Here is a 16,093-nt window from a genome sequence, read left to right on the forward strand (position 1 = left end):
AGTCTCTTTGATTGTCTTCATCCCAGGGTGACGTGTCATCATCTACTGAAGCTATCACTATCACTCAGGCAGCAGGGGAGGGAGCTTCCAGACAAGGGGCAGGGCTGAAGGTTTAAAAACCAAACCACGGGGGTAGCAAGGGGCACGAAGAGCCACTGGCCTGCTTCCTCAGTAATCCTTCCCCTCCCAAACTCAGAGGGACCCAGGAAATCTATGCTAGAGGCCGCAAGGACAGAGTCAAGCTTACAATGTTAAAAAACTCATTTTATCGCACTCTACAAAGGTGGCATTTTCATTTAAAAACCAGTGATTTCACCACATGACAGTGAGAGTCTGAAGTAAAGGGTGTGGGGGCTGCAGGTGTCAGAGCTATGAGGACCTCCACCCCACAGACGCAAGGGGAGCAAGCAGAGCCCATGGCTTTGTGCCCTCTCTGGGCAACAAGAAATGGGTTCTCTGGGACTACCAGCAAAGGACAGCAAAGGGGTGTGACACCTACACAGAAGGAGAGAATAACCCACTTATGAATGTGTGGGCAGCACCCTCTGGCCTAGCTAGGCTGGAATTCAGACCAGATGCTCAGAGGACTCCCTCCTGCCCTTAAATCTAGGACTTCCCTAAGAAGCAGGAATCTGCTGACCCTTATCCCAAAGGAGAGAGGCAGTAAGGATAAAGGGCTTGCAGGGGGCATCATCCACACAGTCCTTCAGTTCACACTTCCATGCTTCAGCTATAGGAAAGACTGGAGCTATGGGTCTCTTCTACACAGAGCGAACACAGCAAGCAAGAAAACGTGTGAGCCAGAGAAAACTGAACAATGCTCTGGACTCTGTGTGCCTGAGAGTGCACGCTCAGCTAACAGCGGTGAGCACCACTGTGCACTGAGTGTGCTTGGAAACTCATGCCCAGCTAACCATGGTGAGCACACTGGAATTCATGCCCAGCTAACAGTGGGGAACACCCATATGCATGGGGCAGGCGTGCTCAGGAACACAACATGGAACACAGCTGCCCTGCATATGCTGGGTGCTGAGTGGTGCTCAGCGCGGTTTGCTGGCTAACGCATTTTCTAGCATGCTGCATTTACCCAACATGAGGATGAGGCCAAAGCCCTGAGACAGCTGTGCCCCAGAACCAGACAGCAGAGGAGGGAAAGGCCTTAATTGAGTTGCCAGCCCAGTCAGTACTGGGAACATGCAGCACCCTTGGTCATGGGGTCAAGCCCAGCCAGTGCACCAGGGAGCTGTTCTGAAGCCCACAGGGCTGGGTGGCCCCATCTCACCAATTCCAGTTGACCATTACTGGCACTCTCCATGAATAGGCTGAGGAGTAGGCAGGCCATGGATGCTGCACTCCCTTTCTCCCGCTCGTGGAAGTCCCTGCCGGGCTGGGTGGTGGCACAGAGCAGGCCAGTGGGTGTGGGAAGCCAGCCCTGCCACTGCCTGGGCTGAGCCTAGTTGTGGGGAAGCCCAGAGGTTGTTGGCATGGCAGCTTCACTAGTACAAGCAAAAATGAACATACAAAAGAGTCAAAGAAACCTGCCTGGCCAAGTCCCAGGAGCAAAGCAGGGAGAGCTGCCAGCTAGTCCAAAGGCACAGGGCAAAGAGGAGAGCAATGCCTTAGGCACAGTGTGGGGAAGAGATGCTCCTTGGTCCACGTTCCAGGTGCCAACTGGTCTGAGCCTCAGGCACAGAGAGGGTTCTGACTGGTTAACCCATTATGGTGATATATAAACACTGGAAGACTGACAAAGCCTCATTAGCCTGTGGAAACCTTAGAGGATGGTCCCTTGTGGCAGGTGGGTGCTTGGCCTCCAGTGCCCCCATCCCATTTCATCCTGCTGTGTTGGGGGCATGCCAGGTGGGACCCAGCTCTGTGGTAGGCGCATGATGGACGAGCTGCCTCCTGGTGTGGGAGACACAAAGTCTGAAACACAAAAGGGCATGAGCCCCAGACCTGTGAGAGGATGGCTGGGGGGATGGGGCCAAGGGAGGAGACGGGGGGACGGGAGAGCAGGCAGAACTTGCAGGAGCCCTCTGGGTTGGGCCTATGAGTACCCCCAGCCACACTGCACCCTGGAGCATGCCTCTACAGGGAAATCTTGGGTGGGAGCAGGGGAGAAGAAATACGACCGAAAGCCCTTTACCTGCTGTGTCTTGAGTGCCCTCCTCAGTGCAGCTTGGAACAAAGAAGAGAGCACACATTAGACCCTTCTGTGAAACAGGACTGCGGTGGCATCTGGCCATCAACGCCATGGGCACAACAAATACACAGGTCCGCAAACCCATGGGGAGTCTCAGGCACGTGCAGGGAGCCCCACGCACTCGCCAGGGCAGATAAGATGAAAAGGCAATGTGTTGTTCACTGCAGCTGATCTGCCTGTGCTGTGACCTCATCAGATCCCACAAGCTGAGCTGGCTCAGTGACAGCACCCAGTCCATAAGAGCCACCACACTGGATCAGACCAAAGGTTCATCCAGCCCAGTATCCAGTCTTCCAACAGTGGCCAATGCCAGATGCTTCAGAAGGAATGAACGGAACAGGCAATCATCGAGTGATTCATCTCTTGTCATCCAGTCCCAGTTTCTGGCAATCAAAAGCTAGGGACACCCAAAGCATGGTGCTACATCCCTGACTATCTTGGCTAATAGCCATTGATGGACCTAAACTCCATGAACTCATCTATTTGAACCCCATTATAGTTTTGGCCTTCACAACATCGCCTGGCAACAAGTTCCACGGGTTGAGTGTGAAATACTTCCTTTTGTTTGTTTTAAATCTGCTGCCTATTAATTTCATTAGGTGGCCCCTGGTTCTTGTGTAATGTGAAGGAGTAAATAACACTTCCTGATTCACTCTCTCCACACCAGTCATGATTTTATAGCCCTCTGTCATATCCCCCATTAGTCGTCTCTTTTCCAAGCTGAAAAGTCCCAGTCTTTTTACTCTCTCCTCCAGAGAGAAGGGGGATTGTATGAGGCACTGCACTGCCTCACAGTTACAATTTATCAAGGTTTGTGATGGACTCTCCATCAATGGTAATTTCTAAATCAAGAAATTATTGTGGGGCAGGTCTCTGGCCTGTGTTATACAGGAGGTCAGATTAGAGGATTACAACAACTCACAGACAGACATGGTCTGCAGGATCTCCTCGTGCACCGGTCACTGTGGTGGCTGGGCAGGTTATTTCGGTCTCACAGCTCCTCCCCATCTAGTGTCATTAATGTGGTATCATCCCCATTCCTCGGAGAGCTTTAATGAAGACTCTATATGAGCCCGGACCTCACCGCAATCTCTGGGTCCCCAAATGCACAGACTCTGCTGGGTTAATTATCCTTCAGTCGGGGCTCAGGGCACCGACTGAGCCATGTTCCTGGACAAGACAATCTCAGGCAAGAGTTTTGGAGCTACAGTATCAAAGGTTTCCCCAAACTCCAAGGAGTGCCCTCTTCCCCACTCAGGGTGCCCCCTATCTGCAGGTCTTCCCCCCTCTCCATCATGGCTCCCTAACTCTGCACATTCTGTGACTAATTTAAATAATCAAACCAATGTGGCCTGTTGAAATCTGTTCTTTACAAGCTCCTGCCCTGCTCTGGCTGCACAGGCTTTCATTCCTCTTCAGCTTCCTCACTACCCATAGTGCAGAGAATTCTGCTGCCCTGCCCGAAGAGTGCATCTCTTACTCCTGAGGACATTCTGCACCAAAAAAATAAAAATTCTATGCCAAAAATATAAAAATTCTGCGCACAATATTTTAAAATTCTGCAAAATTCTGCAGAAGTTATTTGTCAAAAAAATGTGGAGGATCCAGCATAGCATTGGGGATCACAGGTCACTGGCTGCACAGACATTGGAGATCACTGTGCAGCTCCCCCCAGGACACTGACTCAGCAGTGAGGCTGCACCCAACCCTGACACAGTGCAAGGACCCGGCCTGCCCCAGAAACACTCCAGGGCAGTGCCCCTCTGTGCCAGGGTACCAGGTGTGGGCGGGAAGGCTCAGCAAGACAGGGCACAAGTGTGGAGGGGCTTAGTGTGGGGGGGATCCAGGTGGGGGTTGAGAGGGTTCTATGTGGGGCAATCTGGGTGCGGGCAGCTCAGTGCGGGATCTGGGTGCGGGCGGGATCTGGATGCACAGGGGCTTGTTGTGAGGGGTTCTGGGTGCAACGGTAATGGGACTCTGCAGGGGGTCCAGGTGGAGGTGGTTGGGGCTCAGTGGGAGGGGTCTGGGTGTGGGGGGAATAGAGCTTGTCAGGGGGGTAAAGGTGTGAGGGGGCTCAGTGGAGGGTCCAGATGCAGCTGGTTGGGGCTTGGTTGGGTGCGGATCTGGGTGTGGGTGGCTTGTCAGGGTGATCCAGGTGCAGGGGGAGTGGGGCTCATCAGCAGGGGGGACGGGTTCTGAGTGCGGGGCTGTGAAGCTTGGTGGGAGGGTCTGGGTATGAGGGGGGTCTGGATGCACAGCAGTTGGGTGGATGGGGGAGCAGCTCCCTCTACAGGGATCCCATCCCCTGCAGTTGAGGAGTGATGGGTGCAGGAAGTGGGGCGAGGGGGGGTGGTTGCAGAGCTTCCTTCAGCTGGGGGAGAAATCAGGGGGTGGGTCTGACCCAACCCCAGATGCCATGCGGGGGAAGAGGAAGTCCAATCCTCCTCAGCCCAGCCGAGACTAGCAGCTGAGCCTGGCACAGGGTAGGAGCCACCAGCTGGGTCTTCCCCAGTCCCGCCTCCTGCCCCACAATGATTTACCTCTCTGCCAGCTGCCCTGGGCCCCCGAAACATACTGCTGGGGAGGGTCACATGACCACTCTTGTGGCTTCCCTTTGCTTCACTGTCAGAAAGTCATTTTTCTGCAGGGAAGCAAAGAAATCTGCGGGGGACATAAATTCTGTGCATGCACAGTGGCGCAGAATTCCCCCAGGAGTAGAATCTCTGGGGCGTTAGCATTCAGCACTGCTCCACAGGGACTTCTCCAAAGGAAGACGAAGCCACAGAGACAACCCCTCTTCCCCACAAATGTTTGTTTCAATGCAGTTCCCCTTTGATATCTGACTATGCCAGTATAGCTAACGGCACCCCTGGAACAGGCTGGAGCAGGACACACAGCTGACATCTTCATAGGGAGGAGAAACTGGAGCACTCATCTCATCTAAAGATAGGAAATGGCCCCACCTCCTCAGGCTTCAGGATAGCTCTGGGCTTGGGTGGGCCCCACTATCCTATGGTCACCTACCCAGAAAAGGCTTCATCGAGATCATCGTCTTCCTCCTCCTCATCATCCTCCTGGCAAATCAAGAAAGAGGAAAGCTTCAATCCCAATAGATGACTCCGTCTGGGGTACTGCTCCCACTCAGCAACATGGCCCTAATGACCTTGCCACACCTCCTACATGCAGGCCTGATGCCCCGGACACACCTCCCACGTGCGGCCCCAAGCTACAGGACAATAAACCCCTGAAGCTTTGCACTTGAAAAGGGCACTGTCTTTTCCTGGGAATCAGCATGGTGGGAACATAAGAAAGGCCATACTGGGTCAGACGAAGGGTCCATCCAGCCCAGTATCCTGTCTACTGACAGTGGCCAATGCCATGTGCCCCAGAGGGAGTGAACCTAACAGGTAATGATCTAGTGATATCTCTCCTGCCATCCATCTCCACCCTCTGACAAACAGAGGCTAGGGACACCATTCCTTACCCATCCTGGCTAATAGCCATTAATGGACAACCTCCATGAATTTATCCATTCTCTTTTAAACCCTGTTATAGTCCTAACCTTCACAACCTCCTCAGGCAAGGAGTTCCACAGGTTGACTGTGCTCTGAGTAAAGAAGAACTTCCTTTTATTTGTTTTAAACCTGCTGCCCATTAATTTCATTTGGTGACCCCTAGTTCTTATATTATGGGAACAAGTAAATAACTTTTCCTTATTCACTCTCTCCACACCACTCATGATTTTATAGACCTCTATCCTATCCCCCCTTAGTCTCCTCTTTTCCAAGCTGAAAAGTCCTAGCCTCTTTAATCTCTCCTCATATGGGACCCGTTCCAAACCCCTAATCATTTTAGTTGCTTCTCTGAACCTTTTCTGACACCAGTCTATCTTTTTTGAGATGAGGGGACCACATCTGTATGCAGTATTCAAGATGTGGGCGTACCATGGATTTATATAAGGGCAATAAGATATTCTCCATCTTATTCTCTGATGATTCCTAACATCACGTTTGCTTTTTTGACTGCCGCTGCACACTGCGTGGACGTCTTCATAGAACTATCCACGATGACTCCAAGATCTTTCTCCTGATTAGTTGTAGCTAAATTAGCCCCCATCATATTGTATGTATAGTTGGGGTTATTTTTTCCAATGTGCATTACTTTACATTTATCCACATTAAATTTCATTTGCCATTTTGTTGCCCAATCACTTAGTTTTGTGAGATCTTTTTGAAGTTCTTCACAGTCTGCTTTGGTCTTAACTATCTTGAGCAGTTTAGTATCATCTGCAAACTTTGCCATCTCACTGTTTACCCCTTTCTCCAGATCATTTATGAATAAGTTGCATAGGATTGGTCGTAGGACTGACCCTTGGGGAACACCACTAGTTACCCCTCTCCATTCTGAAAATTTACCATTTATTCCTACCCTTTGTTCCCTGTCTTTTTGTTGGATCATATTAAAGAAGTTCTGTATTAAAATCACAAATGAGTTTGATTCTCCATAGTTTAAATTCCAGGGTATTACTAATTAAGAGGTCTCTTGGTTTTTGGTACTGTTTCTCTCCCTCTATGTGTGAAATCTGCAAGCTGCTAATTGTGTTAGTACATTCTAAGACAGAGGCTGTTCTCAAAGCAATTCTTTGTAACAACAACTACTCACACAGAGAGAGACTCAAAGCAATACTCTCTAACAACAGAAACAGCACCCAGAGACTCCCTGCCCTTTTGTTGTATTCATCTCGCTTTGTTAACAATTGTGATTAAAATAGAGATAGAGGATGTATGTGGATGGATGCTTGGTGTGGATAATAACTGAGTGATCAGGGAGGTGCCAGCCTAAGAATCCAGTGTCCATCGGCTGAAGAAGGCGTCAAGTGGAAATAACCAGAGGACCCCCGGAGGGCAGACTGGAATCCACCCAACAGCCTCAAGAATGGGAGAACCAAAGAACAAGATAACATCTAGCAGCATGGAGCCGTCAGGAATGTGCCATCTGCTGATTGATTCAACAACAGCATGATGAAGCAATTCCCATAGACTGGCATAGGAAGAAATTCCTATAAAAATGGACTCTAGAAAGTGAGAACTTTGGAGTCTGATTCTGCAAATCAACTTCCAGGAGCATCAGATGAGCATCTGACAAGGCCCTGCTCCCTCCTCATGTCCAGACCACCTGGCCAGTGGCATGGCATGAGCAACTCTAAGGCTGGTAACTATGATAACGACCTTGCAGAACCTGTGTGTGTGTGTGTGTGTATGAATGAACGTGTGAATAAATATGAAATTGAATGGAATGTTATAGCTATAACTAACTGCTTACTATGATTCTTTCTGTATTCACAATAAATGTGGCATTTTGCCTTTTCCCCTTTAATAAGATCCTGCTGGTTTTTATTTTATTGGTATAACATTTTAACCAGTTCTCAATCCATGAAAGGATCTTCCCTCTTATCCCATGACAACTTAATTTACTTAAGAGCCTTTTGTGAGGGTCCTGGCACTGTGAACCACAGCTTAGCCTGCAAGTGTGCGTGGTGAAATTGTTTGGGCTAGGGCACAAAGGAAAGGCCATGGTGCTTGGAGGGGAGAGAACACAGAATTCCTACCCTGCCTCTCTTGGTGCCCAAAGGAGACCACAGAGTACTTGCACTTGGGGTCTGAACTGGGGCATGAGTTAGCAGACTTGCATCAGAGAAGCCCGTTACACACAGAATAAGGCTGTCCAGAGAGCACAACAGGGCCTGGCGCTCATAGGATTATAGAATTGTAGGACTAGAAGGGACCTCAAGAGGTCATCTAGTCCAGTCCCCGGGCCGCATGGAAGGTCTAAGTGTGATCTAGACCATCCCTGAGAGGTGTTTGTCTAACCTGCTCTTAAACATTTCTAACGATGGAGATTCCACAACTTCTCTAGGCAATTTATTCCAGTGCTTCACCACCCTGAGAGTTAAGAAGTTTTTCCTAATGTTCAACTTAAAAAACCCTTACTGCAATTTAAGATCATTACTTCTTGTCCAATCCTCAGAAGTTAAGAAGAACAATTTTTCTCCCTCCTCCTTGTAACACCCTTTTATGTATTTGAAAACTGTTATGTCCCCTCTCAATATTCTCTTCTCCAGACTACACAAACCCAATTTTTTCAATTTTCCCTCATAGGTCATGTTTTCTAGACCTTTAATCAATTTTGTTACTCTTCTGTGGACTTTCTCAAATTTGTCTACCTCTTTCCTGAAATGTAGCACCCAGAACTAGACACAATACTCCAGCTGAGGCCTAATCAGCACAGAATAGAGCAGAAGAATTAATCCTCCTGTCTTGCTTCCAACACTCCTGCTAATACATCAAAGAATGAGGTTTGCTTTTTTTGCAACAGTGTTCCACTCTTCACTCATATTTAGCTTGTGATCCACTATGACCCCCAAATCCCTTTCTGGGCAGTCATTTCCCATTTTGTATGTGTGCAGCAGATTGTTCCTTCCTAAGTGGAGTACTTTGTATTTGTCCTTATTGAGTTTCATCCTATTTACTTTAGACCATTTCTCCAGTTTGTGCAGATCATTTTGAATTTTAATCCTGTCCTCCAAAGCACTTGCAACCCCTCCCAGCTTGGTATCATCCGCAAACTTTATAAGTGTAATCTCTATGCCATTATCTAAATCACTGATGAAGATATTGACCAGAACCAGACCCAGAACTGATCCCTAAGGAACCCCACTCAATATGCCCTTCCAGCTTGACTGCAATCCTGGACCTGCTAGGGCCTCACATGACAGCTTCCACAGCAAGCACTGCTCAACAAACCCCTGCCCTGCCCCCTCCCTGAAAGTCAGTTAAAGGACTCATAGAGCATAGAGCTCACCCTCCTCCTGCACCGGAGCCTGCCACGCTGCTCGGCTCTGTCCAGCACATGAGAGGGCTCAGGAGTGAGCAGCACAAGCCAAGCGGGGGGTAGGGGGGGCTGTCTCAGCCAGGGGGAGACAGCAGGGGAGGAATTGCTTTTCCCTAGCATTCTGACCTTCCCTGATGCCCAGTGACCGGAATCCCAGCCCTGGATATACCTGGGGGGAGCCAGGCCCAGCTGCAATGCTCTCTACTGTGGTGGGGATTGGCAGGCCAGACTCTTAGCTACCCCAGGAGGACTCACTCTGCACCTTACAGGCGCAATGATCTGGATATACTGTACCTCAAAGTGGTGTTTGAATGGGGTGCTCCCCATGGGGACCGGAGCTGGCTCACTTGTGCTGCCTGGCCTGTTGCTCTCCAGGGTACACTCAGGGTGGGACTGTTCCTGCACAGAGCCTGAAACAGGGTGAAAGACACAGAGACAGAGCCTGGGAGTCCTGGGGGCAGGTGAGGAAGATACCTTAGAACAGGGGTCGGCAACCTATGGCACGTGTGCCAAAGACAGCACGCTAGCCGATTTTTAATGGCACGCTGCTGCCTGCCGGGTCCCAGGCGCCGGCCCTGCTCAGCCCGCTGCCAAACCCAGGCCGGCAGCAGGCTGAGCGGGGCCAGCAGCCAGGGGACCCTGGCAGGCAGCAGCATGCCATTAAAAATCCTGCCCACCCCGGCCCGCTCTTCTCCGCCCCGCCCCCCGTGGGGGCAGGGTGAAGAAGCTTGGTCCTGCTGGCTACTGCGGCAGGGCAGGCAAGGTCCCCCCTCCCCCGCCTCTTCCCCCAGCGTGCGGGGTTCCTGCCCCTCCTCCTCTCCCTCCCTGCCACCAATCAGCTGATGGCCCTTGCGCAGGACGGGGAGAAGCAGAGCCGCAGCGTGCTCGCTGCTCCACGGAGGAGGCGGAGAAGACGTGGGGATGGGGCCTTGGGGAAATGGGGGTGGAATCAGGGCATATCCCCTCCAGCCCCCTGCCGTGAGCCGCTCTGGGCAGGGAGCTGGGAGCACCCCCACGACCCTAGCCTATACCCCCAGCCCTCTGCCCTGACCCCTGCACCCCCCCATACCCCAGCCTCCTGCCCTGCACCCCCCCCCACAACCCCAGCCCTGACTCCAGCCCCCCCCCACATACCCAGCCCCCCCACAGCCCATGCCCTGACTCCTGCACCCTCCTCACACACCCCCAGCCCCCCATGCCCTGACTCTTGCACCCCCCACATTCCCACCCCCACCCTGAGAACCAAACGGGAGCTCCTGCAACCGCCCCCCCCCACCCCTGCCACATTCCCACCTGCACCCCTCGCACCAAATGGGAGCTGCCCAGGTAAGCACTCCACACCCAAAAATCCTGCCCCAAACCTGAGCCCCCTCCCTCATTCTAGCTCCTGGCCAGACCCTACACCCCATCCCCCAGCCTGCTCCTTCACCCCCAGCCCTGTGCTCAGTGCACTCCCACCTTCAGCTCAGTGCAGAGAGAGAGGAAGAGAATGGGCTAGAACCAGGGAGAAGGTAGGTACCCACTCTATGTGGGCAGGCCGGGATCCCAGAACGGCAGCGGGCTGAGCGGGGCCAGCAGCCGGGACCCTGGCTGGCAGGAGCCGGAGGACGGAATCCCAGAACGGCAGCGGGCTGAGCCACTCAGCCCACTGCTGGTCTGGGGTCCCGGCCACCAGCCCTGCTCAGCCCGCTGCCGGTCTGGGGTTCAGGCTGCCGGCCCCTTGGCAGCCGGGGTCCCGGCCACAGGCCCCACTCAGCCTGCTGCCGGCCTAGGTGAACGAACCCCAGGCTGGCAGCGGGCTGAGAGGGCCAGTGGCGTAAGATCAGCATTTTAAATGAAGCTTCTTAAACATTTTGAAAACCTTGTTTACTTTACATACAACAATAGTTTAGTTATATAATATATAGACTTACTGCGAGAGACCTTCTAAAAAACGTTAATATGTATTACTGGCATGCGAAACCTTAAATTAAAGTGAATAAATGAAGACTTGGCACACCACTTCTGAAAGGTTGCCGACCCCTGCCTTAGAACCTGCTCAGGGGAGAAGGAGGCTGGGAATCCAAGGCCCAGGGACAGGTTTCATGTGGAGTCCCAGGGGTCTCCAGGGTTTCAAGCTGCATCTAAAGTCAGCAGATGGGGGAAGTGTTAAATGATTAAAGCCAAGCTGGGAACTGCCACTGCCAGAGATCCAGGGACTTGGGTGGGGGTAGAAAGGGGCCCAGGCTTGCTGGCTCAGAGAAGGCTGCTCTTCATGCTGTGGTGTATTTCCCCAGCAAGTGCAGGGAGCAGCCCTGGTCAGTCCCAAGGGGAGTCCTGGGCTGGTCCGAGGGAGGTGTCAGGGGACAGTTCTCTCCTACCTGCCTGCGCTGCTTCCCAGTGATCTAGCGCCACCTGGAAGGCCTGAGCCACAGTCCGAGTCACGGCTTGGGCCTATATGCAAGAGAAACAAGGGGGTCAATAACAAGACAGCCTGCCTGCACCCCCTCCTGCACTAGCACCCCCTCCCGCCAGAACCTCCTGCTCACCCAGAACTTCTACAAGTGCCCCATGTGCCCCAGGGCCAGCATCCCTTAACCTGCCAGTGTCCCTTGCCCACAAAGCCCCAGCATCCTTGCCCCACCTCCCCCATGCCCCTTGGCCACAAACTGATCACCTTTTCCTTCAGCACCCCTACCACCCACAACGTCCAGCACGCCCAGAGCTGAAAGGGAGGAGAAAGAAAGTAAGGTAGAGTCCTCCAGGGAGGGGGTGTGTCAGAGCCTACACAGAGTGCCTGTTCCCCAGGGAGGAGTGATCAGGTCTGCAGGGCACTGGGGAAAGGCACAAGCATAGTGAAGTGTCAGGAACAGAACAGAGTCCTGGGATCACTAGGCTGTGGGGATGGGGATCAGGGTAATATTGCATTCATTGCTTTCATAAATTCACAGGGCACTGGCCAGTCCAGAAGGGACTAGCCAGTTTCCAGGGGTGGGGGGCAGCAATAGAGGGTGCTGTAGTCGGTGGGCCTATGGGGGAAAACCAGTCCCACACCCCAACTCCCTCCTCCCAGGAACTTCTCTCTCGCCCACTCCCTCTCCAGCTAAGAAGCACCAGGGGCTGCAGGGCTCATAACTACATGACCAACAGGGGCTGGCAGTTGAAGGCCTAGCCAGTAGAAGGTGCAAGTCAGCTGGGAACAGCAGACTCTTTAGGTGGGAAGGGGGAAGGCTGGGGGGCTGGGATGAAGTGGGAATTTTCTGTAATATTTTTATGGAGCCTATGTGTGCCTCAGTTTCCCCCTGTACTTTGCTTTGCTATCCAGTGGGTGACAAAGGGTTAACACTGCTCTTTTGGCAGAGTAGGAGACATGAGGTGTGTGTGTGTGTCACACCCTACACATACTATAATAGTCTTTGTGCAAAATATGTCTTGTGAGGTATCATTTAAAAACTAGTAACAGATTGATCATCAATATTCTTGTGGAGTGTATGTTCAGAATCTGTATTAAGAGTTATGAACATGAGCTGAAATTATAACTACAATGTGTTTACCAGACAAGTCTGGACAGGGGGTAAACTGGTTTCTCAAAGACACAGGACAAGCTGACGCCTCTAGCCAGCTGTCATCAAAGGTGATTGGCAATCACTGGTCAAGTGGCCATTGTTTGGCAACAAAGGGGGGCAGGAACAGATCAATCTGCATTTTAGCAAACAACAACATGGAACCTCTTTCACCTTGAGCCTCCATGTCCCTGCCCTCACAGCTGGAATGAGCTTTATTTAGGGGTAACCCTCGGGAAAATGCATTTCAAAGGGTAACTATAAAAGTGAGGGACACAAACACCCCAGGTTCGTTCTCTCTCTCTCTCTCTCTCTCACCTAAGATGACAAAGGAAGCAGCCCTTTGACTTTGGGAGGAGATCCTGAGCTGAGAATTTGGTCAGCCCTGTTGCTGGGAACATGTGGTAAGGATTTTACCTTGAACCATGTCTAGCTTGTAAAGTTTTAGCTACTAGAAAGCATTTTATCTTTATTTTTCTTGTAACCATTTCTGACTTTAATCCTTCATACCTGTACTCACTTAAAACCTCTCTCTTTGCAGTTAAACAACCTTGTTTCATTTTTAATCTAAATTAATCCACTGCTGTGTTTAAACTGAACTGTTTGGTAACTCTGGTTATAGTAGTGAATTGTTGAATACTGTCCCTTTACAGGGGCAATGGACCTTTAATATCTGAACTGCCAGGAGAGGGCTGGACAGTGCAGAACACACATTTTTGGGAAAATCTGGGACCGGGAGTGTTTTGGGATAACCCTGCAAGTAGTAACCACGGCTGGTGGAAGGCAGCATGTGACTGGAGTGTTGCTGACAGGCTGCTGTGGTCAGAAATGCTGGACCAGGGCTGCACCTATACACAGACACCCAAGGTGTGACCTGCATGCCGGTAGGCTGTTTGTGAGCGGCTCTGATTGGAAGCTACAAGAGTAAAGCATTGCAAGGCACCCAATGTTGTGGGGCGGATGGTGACAACCCCTCACTGGTCTAAATTGCACCCAGGAAAGTGACAATCACCTCACTGTCCAGGGTGCAGTGACTGGGTCATTAAGAAAATGGCTGGAACCTGCTAAAATTCCCCATATCAACAGAGAATTAAAAAAAAGACAATGGGACACCCCACTGCCCAGAACATTCCCACCCAGCAAAGCTCCAGAGGAAGGAGATTTCCCACACCCAGCTCTCGGCAGGGAAGCCAAGCCAACACCCCAGCTCAAGAACAAAGGGAAAGGTGTCAGGGTTAAGTGCTACCCTCCACATAGACCCCCAACCTCTCACCTGGGACTGAGAAAGGAGAGAGCGAGAGAGCCTGAAATGGAGTCCATAGCAGCTTGGCTGGCTGATTGCACTGGCTTGGCCAACTGGACTATGGCTTAATCTTTGTTTCTCTGTGCTAACTTCAGGACTTCTTGATGCTGTGTCCAGGTGACTAATAAACCCTGCTCTGTTTGGAAAACACTGCCTGGTGTCACTGCAAAGCCTAGCCGGGGTGTATGAGTCCCTGAGATGTGGGCAAATCTCTGAGTAGGAGTCTATCTCAGCTGGACTTGCTGGACAGAGCTCAATGCATGAAGCAGGAGTGCTCGAGCCCAGGGGCTCAGTCTCGGAGGTGGTGAGGATGCAGGGCCAACCCTGAAGGACAAGTGGGACTCCTTGGGGATGTGTCACACTAAAGGGGTTCCTCCAAGAGACTCTTTAAAAGTGGGGGAATAGCACAGGTCCTGTGGATCTGTGACAGGTGATGGGAAGAATGATGTTCTTTCTGGGAGAGGGACATCGGGCAGCAGAGTAGGGATGGCACCCTCTGAAACATGGCATGGACAGATGGTTAGATCCTGGAGGTGCTGGGGAAGCAGGGACCTTCCCTCTCCTGGGCAGAGGGGACTTGCTGGACCCATCCTGGACCTCTTCTTGCTAAGGGCAGGTGCTTACGATCTTCTTCTTGGGTGAGAGGAAGGCATGGCACTCCAGTGCCCCACTCTGCTGGCTTTGCGCCACGTAGGCAAACACCTTGTTCTGCAGCTTGTCTGTGGTGCAGTAGGAAATCCTGCAAGAAGGGACAGCCATTCAGGGGGACGGTGCTAGCTCCAAGTGACTGGGCAGGTTTGGTAGCAGCCAGAGGCCCAGGGTTCAGCCTGGGCCTGGTGGCTTAGGCAGCACTGAGCTGGCTAAGCTGATATGTTGCTGGGGGGTCTTACACAGGGGACGCCCATGGGAGATGAGTCAGGAGGGGCAACAGCATGCAACACCCATGGCAAGCAGGGAGGGGATATGCTGCTCCCTTTTACCAGCCCCATGCTGGCCATGGCAGCCCAGCACAGCAACACTCAACAGGCTCCCTGGGTGCGAGCGGTGGGGTCGACGCACTCGTTGGGGGCTGTAGTTTGGTGCTGGCCCCACCATGTTTCCTGCCCTGAGTGACCAGATAGCCTGACCTACCAGCAAGGGGCATAAAGGCTGCCCGAGATCCTGGAGGATTATAAACTGTTCTCTGCCTGCCTCCTCCGGCTGCACCCCGCTCTACACCATGAATTTAAGCCCAGAACCAAGACCATGAACTTGACCGCATGTTCTATGGGCAGTCAGCGTCAGGAGCGGTGCACAGGTGTGATGTGATTGCAGGAGCCCATGTTGCTGGGGAGATGTGCTGCAGAAGGCTGAGCTAGCTGGAGTTCCCTAAGGTCTGAAGGCTCCTGCTCCAGGTGTACTGCATTCTGTAATGCAGATGGCGGGGAATGAAGCATGTATAACTGAGGCACGTCATCATCTACCAGGATGGTGCAGGGTCTTCTAGCCATGGAGATGGTATACAGCGTTACAGCTACTGCTGAGCGAGAGCTCAGCATCAGTGAAGAATCCAGGAGTCTCCTAGACTACAGATTGAACTGAACTGACCAACTGTGGATATGAACCTGCCACCAGTAGAGACTGCATTGGGGCTGTGAACTCCTTACAGTACTTTCCTCTCACACCAGCATCACCTTTGTCTTGCTCAGGATAGTCCGCCATCCATCCACAGCAGATCATCATCAGTGACACTAAATCAGTTCCCATCCTATATCCTGGCCTGAATCCAGCTTGTGCCACGTCCAGGATATCAGCTAAAGATAGAGGAAGAGCAGCTGGCTCAAGCTGAACCCAGGCAAGACTGAAGTGATGGTGGGTGGAATGGGGAACACTTTGAAGAGCTGTCCAAGACGTTGTCTTGACAGCCCCTATTCTGAGCTGCATCTAGGTTCAGGGTCCTGCTGGACTCCTTACTGAGCTGGACAACCAGGTAGCCTCCTTTCACCTCCAGCTTGCTAGGAAACCTCATCCTTCTGCCAGAAGAGGACCTGGCCACAGTGATCCACGCATTGATCACCACCAGGCTGGATAACTGCAATTCACTTTGTCTGAAGCTGAATGTGATGATGATGCACAGGCTCCAGTCGGTGCATGGCTGGCTGCCTTCTCCATGGC

The 16,093-nt window shown here is 51.9% G+C and overlaps 1 protein-coding gene across 12 annotated transcripts in view; it reads right to left on the reverse strand.

Annotated features, from left to right (window-relative positions):
• Positions 1 to 243: 243 nt before the first annotated feature.
• The window catches only part of LOC102939051 (low density lipoprotein receptor adapter protein 1-A), a 29,684-nt gene continuing 13,834 nt past the window's right edge, over positions 244 to 16,093 (reverse strand). Inside the window, exons 4-9 of one of the 12 annotated variants that reach the window (XM_037893582.2) lie at positions 14,564 to 14,678; positions 11,455 to 11,527; positions 9,389 to 9,545; positions 5,228 to 5,277; positions 2,147 to 2,178; positions 244 to 1,905 (exon numbers count right to left, since the gene is read on the reverse strand). In XM_037893582.2, coding sequence (XP_037749510.1) covers positions 1,759 to 1,905; positions 2,147 to 2,178; positions 5,228 to 5,277; positions 9,389 to 9,545; positions 11,455 to 11,527; positions 14,564 to 14,678 — 574 coding nt within the window. In that variant the 3' untranslated portion in view covers positions 244 to 1,758. Of the gene's footprint in view, positions 1,927 to 2,146; positions 2,520 to 2,833; positions 3,253 to 5,227; positions 5,278 to 9,388; positions 9,546 to 11,454; positions 11,528 to 14,563; positions 14,679 to 16,093 lie in introns of those variants that run through there. The other 11 variants (XM_037893581.2, XM_037893585.2, XM_037893584.2 and 8 more) reach the window with 11 other exon arrangements.

Source organism: Chelonia mydas, chromosome 3 (assembly GCF_015237465.2).
Source record: "Chelonia mydas isolate rCheMyd1 chromosome 3, rCheMyd1.pri.v2, whole genome shotgun sequence".
Lineage (NCBI taxonomy): Eukaryota > Metazoa > Chordata > Testudines > Cheloniidae > Chelonia > Chelonia mydas.